General features: G+C 37.0%; 1 protein-coding gene across 1 annotated transcript; it reads right to left on the reverse strand.

Annotated features, from left to right (window-relative positions):
* Positions 1–826: 826 nt before the first annotated feature.
* On the reverse strand, positions 827–15,216 carry srsf10a (serine and arginine rich splicing factor 10a). Its single transcript, XM_079837588.1, is given in 7 exon segments — positions 827–1,525; positions 1,653–1,697; positions 5,205–5,376; positions 5,502–5,607; positions 5,609–5,611; positions 13,235–13,334; positions 15,075–15,216. Coding segments are annotated over 7 exon segments (732 nt in total). The 5' UTR covers positions 15,140–15,216; the 3' UTR covers positions 827–1,284.
* Positions 15,217–15,454: the final 238 nt, after the last annotated feature.

Here is a 15,454-nt window from a genome sequence, read left to right on the forward strand (position 1 = left end):
CACATGTGCAAGTATTCACTGTTTTGAATGTCAAACTTCAGCTCTTCTTTATGCGGTTATAGGTTTTTACCAGTTTATCTCTGAAAGGATGCCTTTTCAAACAACACCACTCGTATACCTTTTGATATGGTAAGTGAAGCAATGCATTACGCAGTGATAAACTAGGAAACCGTTCTCATCACTTTAGTGTCAGTTGTCAATGTTGGAAATAAAATCAGGTCATTTGCATTCAATTACTGTGGAAAACTCACATGCTTTGCATTTTTATCCCAATTTAGTGTAGGTTTTTCTATGCAAAGCAGCGTTGCATGTCTGAGATGATAGTTTTATCACTCGCTAAATTAATATACAAATATGGTTGACTCATTTTCAAAATTGTTGCATGTTAAAGCTATTAAGCAGTATAAGAAAAGTTGAAAAAATTATTTTAAACTGCAGAAATAACTTAAATAATTACTGTAACAAATATGGATTATTTTCTATCTTTAATAAAAAGATGTTCATGTTCAGTGCTTTATAAAAAAATCAAGTATTTGTTAACAGTTAATGTATTAATGTTGAAATTAACCATAATGAAGCTCATTGAATACTGTAGAAGTATTGTTCATTAGTCCATGTTAAAGGGGATTTTGTAAAGTTACCAAAATATCTAATTTAAATATCTGTAATCCTTTACAATAAGGTCTTGTTGGTAACATTAGCAAATGAATGAGAAGTATTTGTTAGTTACACATGCTATATAGTTAATGTTAGTTCAGTGCATTAATGTTAACACAACTTTTGCTTTTAAAAATGTTAAGTTTTGGTTATAAGAAGAAAACACAGATGATGTTTCAATCATGTTTATTTAGCAATGACAAAAATACTACGTCTTTAATATAAACAGTTGCTACCATCAAAACTAAAATACAAGTTTAGTTTCAGATACATTATAACCTTAAGACAAACTTTAAAAAAAAAACCTGACCTTTCAGAGCAAACACCAAAGTCTTTAAATTGTTTCTTTTTTCTGCTCAATTTCTATTTTGATGCTCAAATAAGGGAGAGAGAAAAAAAAAAACAGCTGGTTTTCTGATCATCTATGACTATAAAAATAAAGCCATCTTTATACTGGCATGAAAGCGATGGGCAAATTTCTTACAAAAAAACAATCTGAAACTGCCTGACGGGAACTTTCAATCAAGCATCATTTGTTTGGGGATCTGATAAGAACAAACTGTTGCGTGTCGTGATTGAACACAAAGATGAAAAGCTGCACAATACTGTATATAAGGATCAGGATCACTAATGGCCTCCAGACTTGTGGCCGGCCCAGGACCTGGAGCGTGAACGAGAGCGTGACGGCGAGCGGGAAGCCGAGCGGCCGCGGGGTTCGTCCTCACGGGCCGACGGGAGCAGGTCTTCCACGGGCGGGCTGGCCGATCTGGACTGAGACCGGCGGCTCTTGGACTTGTACTTGGAGTCCTGGGACGGAGAATGCGAGGCAGATCGGTGGTGTCTGCGGCCATGCTCACGCGACCTGTGTCTGAGCAGAAAACTCCATTTACTGTTTCCATAGTGGAAGAAGTTAATGCATTATTTTTTTTCACAATGCATTTTCAGGTATAATAAACCTTACAACGAGAAGCATGTGAAGGTGCACTGGACTTTACCTGTCATTCTCACGACTTCTCCGGTGTCTGCCGTGTGACCGAGAGCTGTTCAACAAAAATAAACATTCAATGGATTAATGCAGAACAACATATTGGTCAAAAAGTTGGAGAACACTTTTTTTTTTTTTATCCTGAAGATTTATTTTGTAATAAAAAAAAAATTGAATGTATGCCTGGTTTCACAGGTAGAACTTAAAGGCTTATTTCACCCAAAAATGTAATTTATCCAATAATTTACTCACCCTCAAGCCATCCTAAGTGTATACGACGTTCACACAATCAGAGTTATATTAAAAAAACAATATCCTGGCTCTTCCAAGCTCTATAATGGGAGTGAATGTTACCTTGAAGCCCAAAAAAAGTGCATCCATCCATCATAAAAGGAATCCATACGGCTCTAGGGCTTAATAAAGGCCTTGTGAAGAGAAGCCATGATGTGTAAGAAAAATACCCATATTTAAATCTTTATAAACTAAAACAACTATCTTCCGGCAGACGGCCTACACAAGTTGACTTACGCCAAGAGTTGACGAACACTGGAGTGCAGAGGACAGAGCGAAACAAAACACCGGTCATGAATAAGAGTCTAAAACGAGAATTTTTAAAGAAAAATGAGGGAGGAGCTTCAGTCTGTTTGACACGCAAGACTCACCTGAGCATACGCTACTCCTACATCATACATCAGGTCAGAGGTCACTCTTTTGGTCTGCCATCTGCCAAAAGCTAGTTATTTTAGTTTATACAGTTAGGCTTTTACTAACCCCTAGAGCTGCATGGATTACGGTTATGATGGATGGATGCACTTTTTTGGGCTTAAAAATTTAAGGTACCATTCACTCCCATTATAGAGCTTGGAAGAGCCTGGATATTTTTTAATATAACTACTAGGTGTAAATGACTTTCTACTTTCAGACAAACATAATCGAATGGCTTGAGGTTGAGTAAATCATGGGATAATTTCCATTTTTGGGTGAACTATCCCTTTAAGCCTATGGTCCCAGACTAAAATGCATGCTTGAGCTGTTTTAACTGAAAGTCAAATTTTTATTTTATTTTTATTTTTATTAAATAGACAAACAGAAAATGAATAGAATGATAAGTGCTATTCTTGATTGGTCAGGTGCTGCTGGAAAAGATGTGATTTTAGATGTTTCTTGAAAATGGCTACAGACTCGGCCGCTCGAATTGAGATAGGCAGGTCATTCCACCAGGTGGGAACGGTCCAGGAAAAGGTCCATGAGAGTGATTTCATGCCTCTTTGGGATGGCACCACAGGGCATCGTTCATTTACAGAACGTAAGCTCCTGGAGGGTAGGGCTGAACGATACATCGAATTTTCATCGTCATCGCAATATTAACTTGCGCGATGAACACATCGCAACAGACAGCCTGACACAATGAATTGCATTTTATAAGTGTAGGAATGCGGCCATCAAATCCTGCTTACCAATCATATATTATAAAATATTTCGCTGACGTCAAACGGGGCCAACGGCTCTAGTAAATCAGCACATAGGAGAATGTAAAGTTGTACGTCAACTAAGCAGGAGCACAGGCGGTGGTCGGCCAAAGCACTTTTTTTTGTATGTGAAGCTGTTTTACATGAATATTATGACACGAGTGAAGCACAAAGCTTTATTTACAAAATAAATAATATTAAATGTTCACAATTAAATGTTACATCACAGCCATGGAAACATGGATTCCTGCCGAACGAGAGAGGAAGCTTTGTGTGGTGAGCCAAATTTAGCCTAAGTTTAATTGCTTGCGTTTTGCCATCGGGTCACACGATTTTCCACGAATTTAACAATAGGCTTAGCCTACTCCATTTTATTCTACTGGACATGGAATCTCTTATTTATTTTCCCAAATCCTCATTTACGTCTCTGACAGGGGATTAAACGTGTCTTCCTTGTTTGATTTATGTAGGAGTAGGCTATATGCGCATCATTTACTGTGGTAAAGTAGAAAACGAGGTAGGACAGATACATTTTACTTCAAACTTTACTTTATTTAACACAGTTTGTGCTCGCTCTTAGACTTGGTCAAGATTTTGTGTATAGCCCGTTTCATCAGATTTTTAGTTTCGCTTTCTCTCACAGCGCATAATCAAACAAAGCCTCAGTTCTTGACCCTGCGGAAGATAATTTGGTTCTTCACATTTTACTACAAGTAGCCTATCAGTTTTGGAACATCAGGAGAAAACATGAAGATAGAAAACGATGCTTCTTTCCTGCTCGTGTCTTCCCTTTCAGCGCAAAGAGGAACGCGTCATGCACGTCTATGGGGAAATATACAACATTTTTCTTTAACTAATATTTAACTTATATTATTTATATTTCGATTATTTACAGATATTTATTTAAATGTTTTACAGGCTGTAGTACGTTGTTTCCCTGACGGAGGTAGGCCTACTAAAATAAACACGCATGTTTGAGCCATATATTTTTTATTTTCAAAATGTAGGTATTTAATTGAGGTATATATATATATATATATATATATATAGCCTACACCTCAATCTCAATTAAATAGCCTACATTCTGAAAATAAAAAATATAAACAAATAATATATTTAACGAATTTATGACGAATTTATATATATATAATATAGGCTATATAAATAATATAGGCGTGCGTGCGTGTGTAGCCGCCACCCCCAACCACTGCGGCACTGCACAGATACACTGCAGTGTTATATTTCGTTCTCCCTTCTCTTTTTTTTAATATGAAATGCTGTTTCAATTTCCAAGATAGAAACGATTTCTTGCCCTGGCTCTGTTGTTCTGGCTCCATCTCTACCTCTACCTCCAGCTGCTCCTCTCCGACTCCATTGTGACTGATCACGCAAACTGTGCATTTTTTCGTTTTCATATTGGGGCGTTCTGAGAAATGCATTGAGTTGCCTTAATTTATTTAGAGAGTAAATAAACTCATGAAACAGAGAAGTATCGTTAACGTTATCCATTGATTTTCAACAATGTAAATGTATTCTAAATATTAACTATTTAAATTATAACTAACGTAATTTACTCATAATATGTATTCTGAATACGTGATGCCGCTACGTGTAGGCTATTCCGTTACTGCCCAACACTGAACACGACCCATTAAAGCACTAAGACATGGGAACAGTATAGCTAGCATTCACATTTGAATATTTATCGCAAGTCATATCGTCATCGCAATATTAAACAGTGTTATCGCACATCGCAGCTTTTCCTCATATCGTGCAGCCCTACTGGAGGGTGTGTAAGTCTGAACAAGTGAGTTTAGGTAAACTGGTGCAGAGCCAGTGGTTGCTTTGTAGGTGAGCACCAGTGCCTTTTCACCAGTGTTTTTCACGTTCTGCTGTTTTTAAGTGATAGAAATACTGCAGCAAGTGCTGTATATGGATCATAAGTGCCCAAAACTTGCATCTTGTTCACATTTTTTTGTTTTTAAGATGGAAAATGGACAGGCTTGTGCTGCAGCTCTATGGCTGTTTCGCCCTCCAGGGCTCCGTGACTGGGATGTACTCAAAACTAAAACTATGAATGGGTTTGTACTCACTCTCTAGGGCTTCCTGATCGGCGAGCGCGGCGTTCGTAGGACGGACTGCGAGATCTGCTTCTGCCGTAACTGCGGCTGCGGGAGCGTCTGCGCCGCCCGTCTCGGTCGTAGTCGTCGTACCGGGAGTCGCTGCGAGGAGAGCTCTTCTCTTTGGATTTCATCTGACCGGGAGCTGCACACCACAAAACAAACACACGCAATTAAATAACATTCAATTGTTATGCTTTTAAACTGGAGGATTCCGATCACTGCGGTTCAACAAAACTTAATTTTCAACATGGAGAAAAACAGTCATACTCTTCCTGTCTCCTTGAGCAAACTGGATCTCTATCTGCCGTCCACAGATCCACTTCCTGTCCAGGTTGTGCAGCGCGTCCTCCGCGTCGCGAACGTCCTCGAACATGCAGCTGCGGTTAAGGCTTTGCATTTTTTTAAAGAGTCTGATGAACATTTATATGATAGACACTGAACTCTCCATCAATACGATCTTAATATTCACCAAAAATATGAAAGACTATAAAGCAAAACACAAATAATCATCTGAATTAACTGTGATAAACGGCAACAGGGGAATGTGTTGATGAAAGAAATGCACAAGTGTGTTCTCCAACTTCAGGCACTTTTACAGTACGTGACACGACGTGTTATGAACAGGAATATGGTGTCAATTCCAATCAAATGATGCAAAAAAAAGATGTGAAAGATGTATTTAACATGTTTTAACTTGTCATTTCCACCACAAAGTGAAGGATGAGATGAGGTACAAAAACAGGTATAATAAACAGACAAAACTTTGTGACAATTGAGTCAGTGCCCGGAGTTAAAGAGAAAACACAAATAAATGCATCTGTAGGCGAATCAAAGGGAGAGGAATTATGGATTGGAAAACTGCCTTTGATTACGTACAGAAATCACGTGCTCTGTAATGGTAGGATACAACATTAAAACGGGTTACCTTTAACATGCTTGACCTTTGACCTTCAGCTTGACCTTTATTGTCTTTAACCACCTCCGAGAAGGACTTGGGGATGTCTGTGCCCAATAACCTTTAGTCTTTTCCTCTTTCTTTGGTCAGACCGAGGCCTTGACTTGATTTTGGTCCCCTTTGAATCTTCAAGCTTTAACTTTCTCTTTATTTTCTTTGTCTTGAATCTACTCTACATCGGCCCTTTTAAATATTCTTTGAAGGGAAGGTCTCCAGAACTGTATGTCTTTACATTTTCTGAGACAACAACAGAGGAAATATCAGTTAGGAGACAAACATCTGACATGTTCACGGCCATTCACAGTCAAGCTTTTAAGGGATGGTACACCCAAAAATTACAATTTTGTCGTCATTATTCTCCACATACAATGAAAGTGAAATTGGAGCTCAGAAAAATGACTAAAAAAAACACCATAAACGTTGCATAACATTAGTCATTAGTTCTTCAAAATATTTTGGAATATGATGCACAAGTAAATGTGCATTACATTTTTCTGTTCCCAGAATTAAAGAAATACATTATAATACAATATAACAACACTGGATGAGGACATTGAGTGCAATTTGGGAAAAATAAATGGAAATATTAGTTCCAGAAGCAAAGAGTCATGTTCCAAATCAATTTATTTTTACTGAACTTCATTTAAAGGGCTAGATATTATTCAAAATATTTTGGGGAACTAAGGCAAAAATAGGGGTGCACCGATCCGACTTTTTCAGTCCCGATACCGATACCGATGCCTGGGCTTTGTGTATCTGTCGATACCCGATACCGATCCGATACTATTGTTGAATTAATAATAAACTGTATATCTTCCACCTTATACCTTCCTTGAAGAGACTAAGGCACCAGACTTTACTAACTAAAAATAACTAAGACAAAATAACAGATGTATGTAAAGTGTTGAATTCTTATTTATTTAAAAAACAATTGTGCATTCAAATCTAAAATAGAATGTAATCAAACTTCTTTAAATAAATAAAATGTAGCAGTGGAAACAAAAAACAGTGTATTGGTCAAACATACAATAGTAATCTGACAGTTACCAAACATTTTTTACACTACAGATAATTGTTTTGGTATATAATCATATCAATATTCAAAAGTAGCATTACAAATTAACAAATAGTCTTAATTTTCTGCCATATGCAATTTAATAAAAATGATCAGCTAGCTAATAACAACTTTGTTCTGGTTTCACCTCACTCCTGTCTAAATGATTGTAGGCTAGGCCTATTTATTTTACTACACATTGTCAACAGAAATAAGCTGAAATACTGTTGATAATTAAAAATAATTCTTACTACCCACTCTTGCTTAATTGGGTAAGCACACTTGTGTTCTCATTTCAGATGCGTTCTGAGTAAATTAATAAACTGATTCATGAGTTCAGTGTTGGACAGATCAGTTGTTCTAATCTAACCAGTCGTTAAAATGACTCGGTTCAAAGGAGTCATTAGGTCGCGAATCGGACATTAGCAGACGCGTTGTGTGCGAATCCCGTCTGTTAGAACATCGCGAAAGATGTCAACACACAGAAAACACTTCATAACTGAATATGATTTGTCTCCCGTTTATTGAAAGTATGCTTTATGTCAGCTGGTCAGAGAAGAGTCAACATTTTTTGAGCGCAATGCACACCCAGCGGTAATTCAAAGACACAATTGTCTGAATGTGTCACGTGCAACATGGTTTCGGTCTTCCGACCTTTAGATTTGGAATTGGATTAATATGTGAAATATGAGAGAGCTAACGCTGATTATTTTGAAGACCAGAGAGCGCGCGCGGGGGAGGAGCTCTCTGGTCGGTCTCTCTGTCACTCAGTCACAAGTGCAGCATCTGTTCCACATACAATAACTCGTCAAATTAGGCTTTGGCGGCCATCAAAAAATTTTCAATGCAGGAAAGACCCTGACTTTGCAGTAATACCACCTCCCCTCGAAACATTTAAGTTACTCTGCAGACATTGCAAACAGCCGACGAACTAGTTGGCGTGGCAAGCGTGAAATATCTCCTCCACACAGCCGACTCTCTGGCTCGCTCCATGTTGCTTCTAGCATGCGACACACACGTGAAGCTGACGAATGACGTAGGTTCTGCTGCGACGGAAAAAAAACACCTGGATCGGCTTGTGGATCTGTTCATTTTTCCGATCCCCGATCCAGCTATTTTGTCAGTATCGCGGCCGATATCCGATCCTAATATCGGATCGGTGCACCCCTAGGCAAAAAGACCGTATGAATGCAAAAAATAAGAAAATTATACATTTAGTCCGCGTTTACACTCGTTCTTTTTAACACCGAACATAAAGATGCAAATAATATGTATATATATATATTTTATGACGTATATTTTGCGACAGAACATCCAAAGCAATGCTGTGCACGGCTAAATGCGCTTGTTGTATGTGCGTAGCTTCAAATGATGGTATTTTGACCGGCTGAGAACTCTAAAAAATGTGTAAAGGAGTCGAAAGAAATGCCAGGAATTGCACACAAATGAAGACCTGCTGCGAGGAGACGCGGTTCTGATGCCTGTGCCAAACTGTGACTGGAAACATCGCCACTATGGTGATTAAAAACAGGGCCCGTATTCTTAAAGCTTCTAAGAATCCTCTCAGAAAGCTCCTAATTTAGCTAAAAATCAGGGGCTGACCCTATTGCTACATATGACACAGTCTTTTGAAGACTGTGATTGGTTGGTTGTCCAAGAAAAAAAAAAAGAAAAAAAAAAAGAGCGCATTCACGGTTCAATACGCACTTGTGAATTGCGTTTTTTTCAGTTTTTAATAATTATTTTTCTACACATTCTATCATTTGCCTCCATCCCAATATATACTGAACAACGCGACATACATTCACATCACACGTTAGTGGTGGAGTTATACTCACGGAACACTAGAGTTATTCACAATCAAGAAATTTCATTATTTGCATGCGTTTTAAAGCCTTGCCGGTTAAACATTTCATTTTAACATGCGCTTTTCTGAGTGCGAGCACTAAACGCTTGTCAAACACGTGATTACTGGACTAAGTCGTCTTACTGCGCTAATGTCAAATACACAAAAGGTTAACATAAACACAGTCGGTTATGTCTAAAGTGAAAGTAAATCGGTGTGTCTGTATATTAGATGTGCGCAGGTCTTACATTGACAGCAGCGCAGCCTATAGTGAACACGCTGTCCTTAAAGGGACAGTTCACCTCTAAAATTAATGTCATAACTTACCCACCCCAAACCTGTATTCATTTCTCCTGTTGAACACAGACAGTTGAATACCAGACAGCTGATGGTAGCCATTGACTTCCATATTGTTATTTCAATGGGGACCAGCAACTGTTTGGTTTCCAACATCCTTCAAAATATATTTGATGCCCAACGGAAGACAGAACTTTATTCAGGTTTAAAACAACTGGAGCACGAGTAATAGATGACAGCATTTACATTTTTGAGTGAACTATCCCTTTAATGTTAAAAAAACAACAAAAGGCAAAGAGCAAATCAAAAGTGAAATAAAGAGAATTGCAATTAAAAAAATCGTTTTTTTTTCTGGCTGTTCCGGTTGCCTAAGAATAGAATAACAAAAACGAATGTGACAAGCCATCAGAACCGAACCGAAAAACGTGGTTCAAAAACTGAGGTATGTATTGAACCGTGGACTAACTGTGTTGTTGCATCCCTAGTCTCTAATAAGATCGGTCACAAACATGATCCCTGCACGATCTTATGTGTAGTGTCTTATTAACTCATGCATTGTGTGCAACACATTTCTTCTCCCTCTTCACATTTCGTCCATTTTCTCCTCTGCTAAAGAAACTCTTAAGTCTGTACTCTAGGGTTGGGCGATGTCCCCTAAATTGGCAGTTGACGATGTTTACAGTAAAACATTGTGATGGTCGATGATATCGTCGTGGGGGGTGGGGGGTAATTAGGTTAATATACTATATCTCTTTACATAAATACTTTCTACTTAAAACTATCATTTCGTTATTTTTACTAACCCAAATAATGACTCATCCGCTAGATTGCACGTGAGGGGAAAAAATAGGTTCCTTCCACTTAAGAGTTGAGCTCTTTTTATTTTAATATATCTCTTTACATAAATACTATTTTCTACTTTTTAAAAAATTATTTCGTTATTTTACTAACCCAGTGTTTTGTATGTGAATGCTGTTTCACGTGAATATTAGCACAGGAGTGAAGCACAAAGCTTTGTTTAGTCTAGAAAGGAAATAATGGTCAGAGAGCACCTTTTCATTCTGTTTTGCGATCTGGATCTGGTCACTCGATTTTCCGTGAATTTTAACAATAGGCCTAGTCCATTTTATCCCAATGGACATGGACATCTCGTTTCTTTTCCCAAATCTTCACTCACGTCGCCATTTTCCCTGGGGATAATAAACGTTTCTTCCTTTCGTTTGCTTATAATTAAGTATATTATAACTATTCACATCCTTTACTGAGGTAAAGTATAAAAAAACACTGTGGGACGAATACCTTTTTACTTCAAAGTTTATTTAACACAGTGTGTTTTTGTTATTAAACTTGATAAGGCGCGTCAAGTTTGGTTTATTTGAATAGCGCATTTCACTAGGGGTGTAACGATTCGTTTTAACAACGATTCGATTCGTATCACGATTTGAGGTTGTCGATACGATTCAAGGACGATTTTGGTTCATTTAGAACGATACGATCCAAAACGATTCAGTGACTTGAAATCGATTCAGTAACTTTTTAGCCACAAATTGTGTGACTGAAATAAATATCTGGATACTGGTCAGTGCAGGTGAAGTTTCCTAGATTCCTGTTGTTTCTTGTAAGGGAATCAGGTATAAATTAATTATGGATATAAACAAACAAGTAAACAACAATTAATGGCAAATGCATTCACATTGTATTTGAATAAAGTGCAACCAACAGTTTAGGTTGAATTAACAGGAAGTTAACCTTTTATGCTCTCAATTTCAATATTCAATACATTTTCAATAAAAGCACAGTAAGTGCAACCAACATTTCAACAGTAGGTTAACCTGCTACTTCTGCTTTTGTTTTCCAACATACAAATATTACAATATTAATATCTAAAATAAAGTACAACTAATTTCTCTTCAGGTTTAATTAATAGTAGGTTTACCTGCTACTTTTGCTGTTGTTTTTCAACATTAAAATAATACAAATATAATATTAATATCAAAAATAAAGTGCAACCAACATTTCTTCAGGTTGAATAAACTGGCTGAACCTGCTACTACTCTCAGTTTAATAAACAAACAATATTTAACAAAGATAAAATGTAACCAACTACTCTTCAATGACTCTACAGATTTCTTTTTCAAAAATATCAACATATTCTGACCGCAGAACACTTCTCTGTGCGTTCACTATGTCGCCAGCAGTACTAAAAACTCACTCTGCTGGCACACTGGTGCCAGGAATGCACAGGTAACATTTAGCCAGGGTTGAAAGTACAGGTAGCTCTTTCTACTGGTGGCTTGATAATTTCTCGCTCGTTGGCTTCTCCTCGGCCATCCGCCATGCTATGTTTTGTTTTCTTAGCGCTTAGCGCACAATTATCATGTGCGTTGCGATGATGTCACAGATAGGCAGACTGAATCGAGTAACGTTTAACGCCTTTATCATTAAAAGTGATAAGAAAAAACATCCATATAAAGTCTGACGTGCTTAAATCCAATGAGTTATTTCCTATTATCGATACAATCGATTGATTACCTTTTAAAACGATGTTAGATCGATATATGTCATCCGGAAGGCCAACTTGCCGAGCACAGATCGATGTAGTTAGATCATAGGAAAATAAATCGATACGTCGATGTAGTAGATTAATTGTTACACCCCTACATTTTACACACACACCGGTGATTTTAGTTTCGTTTTCTCTGGCAGTGAATAATCAAACATTGCCTAAATGTCTTGACCTTGTGGAAGATAAAATCCGCTCTTCAGACCGTTTACAACAAGTGTTGCCTTGCAACCTCAGGAGAAAACATGAAGATGAAGATATTCAAAAGGTGTCTATCCAGCTTGTGTCCCACATTCCTCTCAAAGCGCAGAGCGGTAGAATATATGACGCATCTTTGCGGGGAAATAGTATGAATCAAATATTTTTCTTACTAATATTTAATTTTCTTATATTCTTGAGGTAACCATTATTTATTGAAAATCGTTTAAATGTTTTATAGGCTGTGTTGTTTCACTGACAGAAGTGCTAAAATAAACACGCATGCTTATGGATGTTTCAGCCTCAAATGATTTCAAAATGTAGGTTATATATATCTGGCATAGACTACAGTATTTAAAATAGCATATATGCATTAGTTACATTCTCAATTTAATTTACAGAGCAATCCCTGCTAAGTTTTTAGTTTAACTAATACTATAGAAGATAGTATGATATCGTCCATCGGCACAACCCTACTGTACTCCTAACAATTCTGGACCTTAAGACCTCAGTTAAGATGCTTTCTGAATTACTTTATTCTTTACTAGGATTTTCCTTTAATTCTAAGAGGAAACGCCCACTTTTCTAAGAATTTTCTTGGAATTTTGTCACAAGGAGCAACTCTTTGCATTCAAATTTTTCAAGTATACGCTTGAGCATTCTGTCCTTTTTAGGGTCGCATCATGTGACATGTCCTGTTTTTAGTTCGTTTACTGTCTTTGGTCTGTGTTGCGTTCATATTTCAGTCGAACCAAACCAGAGTTCGTTTGGAAGCGGACCGAGACCCAACTTTTTAGCGTCTCTTTCTGCTTGTTTGGTGCGCACCAGGGTTCGGATGGCAGCGTTTACACTAACAGAGCAATCGCACCAGGGTCCATATTAATCCAACACACCCTAAATCACGTGGATTCACTTTTATACAGCTCCCCATTCACTTTCATTATACAGAAAAGTGCAGCTTGGGCATTCAGCTTAATATCCACAAAAGGAAAGCAAAGGATGAGTAAATGATGACAGCTTGTTTATTTTTGGATGAACCATCCCTTTAAAAATTATTTTACACATTTGCCTACAAAGGATATTGTACGTATGCAAATCCTCTTGGTCGCCGTGAATAGAAGTCAACAGGAATGTAGACATCTACTATAGGTCCGTAACGACCAAACTCACGACGCAAATCCTCTGGCCTAAAGTACCATGAAACGACAGGACATTCACTTCTCTGTCTGAGAGCCTCTCCCAGAGTGCTTTGAGGATAATAATGTGCCACTCAAGCTCTGATATTTGATATTCAAAAAGACAAGTCATTAGCTATGTTTCCATCCAAAGTTACGCACGCAAAATTAGAATATCACATAAAACATTTGCGGATAAAACAGCGTTTTCCATCTCGTGATCAAGAGAACAAAATCGTCACTTCCTGGGGAATTGCTGACAAAAATCTGTAATAAAAACTGAAGTTGCTGCAATCTGTGGCTCTTTTATTCTACATTATAAATGAGTTGCTTGAAACACTGTCATGTTATCTAGCGTTCGAATGCCTGGTGTTTGGGAACGCAATCATGTGAGACGCTTCTGGGTGGGAATAAAAACAAATCATTGACGGCAGACTGTGGCTCAGGCATTTCAGAATAATCAAACCAACATTTGAGACGTGATGCAATGAAATTGCTCCGCTGGTTAGTCCAGTCATCCAATCACAACCTGTGTTGCGCATCGAGGGATTTATGGTAAATGTATATATATATATATATACCAAAATGTGGATTAAAAGTAAGTTATGAAGGGTTGTTTCCGCCACAGAATAACATTTTAAAAGATAATAGTGAATTTATCTCACAATTGCGGGTTTAAAACTGACGATTGTGACTTTTTTTCTCAGAATTGCGAGACGTACATTTGCAATCCTGACTTTATAACAAGCAATTGCAAGTTTATATCTCGCAATTTTGAAAAGAAAAAAAGTCACAATTATATTTTTTATTTTGTGGTGGAAACAAGCTTCCATAATAGTTGGATGGAAACATAGCTAGTTTTGTGAAGAAAATCATGCTCAATTGCAGAATTCATGGTAAAACAAAAACTAAACTAACGTTACCCCAATTTTTGCAAAATGATGCAAATTAATCTCCCTCTAATCTCACTTAGTTTTATATTATCGTATAGAAAAATAAAATAAAAATCACAGGGTTTTTAATATTATAGAAATGTATATTTATAATACATTTTATATATATATATATATATATATATATATATATATATATATATATATATATATATATATATATATAAAGTAATTCATATTTAATTATTTATTTCCTATAAACAATTAAAACATGTTTGTTAACTGAGACAAATAATAAAATTACCAGTTACAAGTCCAATATAATTATTTTTTAAGAAAAATACAATAATAAAAAACGCTAATTAAAGATATAAATAAACAGTATGATAGAATAAACTAATGCTGGGTGAGAAATCGATTAGTTGAAACATTTCAAACGAACGTTAACACTGGCTTAAAGATACAATAGTCAGCATATACAATCAGAGAAAATAATAGCATATTATAACATAATGTGGAGACTCAACTGGACTGTCCCTCATTATGTATGCAGTGTTCCTCATTAATATGCATGCATCTAATATCAGCGGAAAAACCCCAAACCTGTTTCTAATCAAAACATTCAAACGGACCAATAACGTTTTCATTTACCCTTTTATCCACTGATTAGTAGGAAGTAGAGCAAAATCACTCACTAGTAGGTAAGTTTATGAATATAACTTTAGATGAGGGTCTAATCATGATGTATATTCATGACACATTTATTATAGTTAGTAAGAATAAAACACAAACGCGCGTGGCCGTGAGCAGCTCTCGCGCTGTGTAGCCAACAAACCGCTGCAGTAACTAGCGCACTAACCTGCTGTCATCGGAGATGTTTCTGATGAACAGAGAGGTGTTTGGAGGTCGCATGTATCTCGCCATAATAAAAAAAACAGCAACCTTCAGGTCCACAAACACACAGACAAACGGACTCTCAGGCCGCAGTCCAGCTCGATGTGTGCACACGTACACAGACCGTATGCGCATGCGCACACCAGACCAGATCGCCATGACGTCACCGCCAAGTCAAGCTAAATATTTATTTTATTAAGACATTTTATTATTTTTGGAGAACGTTGTCAATAAAAAGAAAGAACTTTTGTCGTATTTAAATATTTATATACAGTTTTTTGATTACTGAATCAATGGATTCTCTGGCATGTTTTTTTTTTTTTTGTGTATTAATATGCACATTGC

The sequence above is a fragment of the Gobio gobio genome (genome assembly GCF_949357685.1).
Source record: "Gobio gobio genome assembly, chromosome: 15".
In the NCBI taxonomy this organism is placed as follows: domain Eukaryota; kingdom Metazoa; phylum Chordata; class Actinopteri; order Cypriniformes; family Gobionidae; genus Gobio; species Gobio gobio.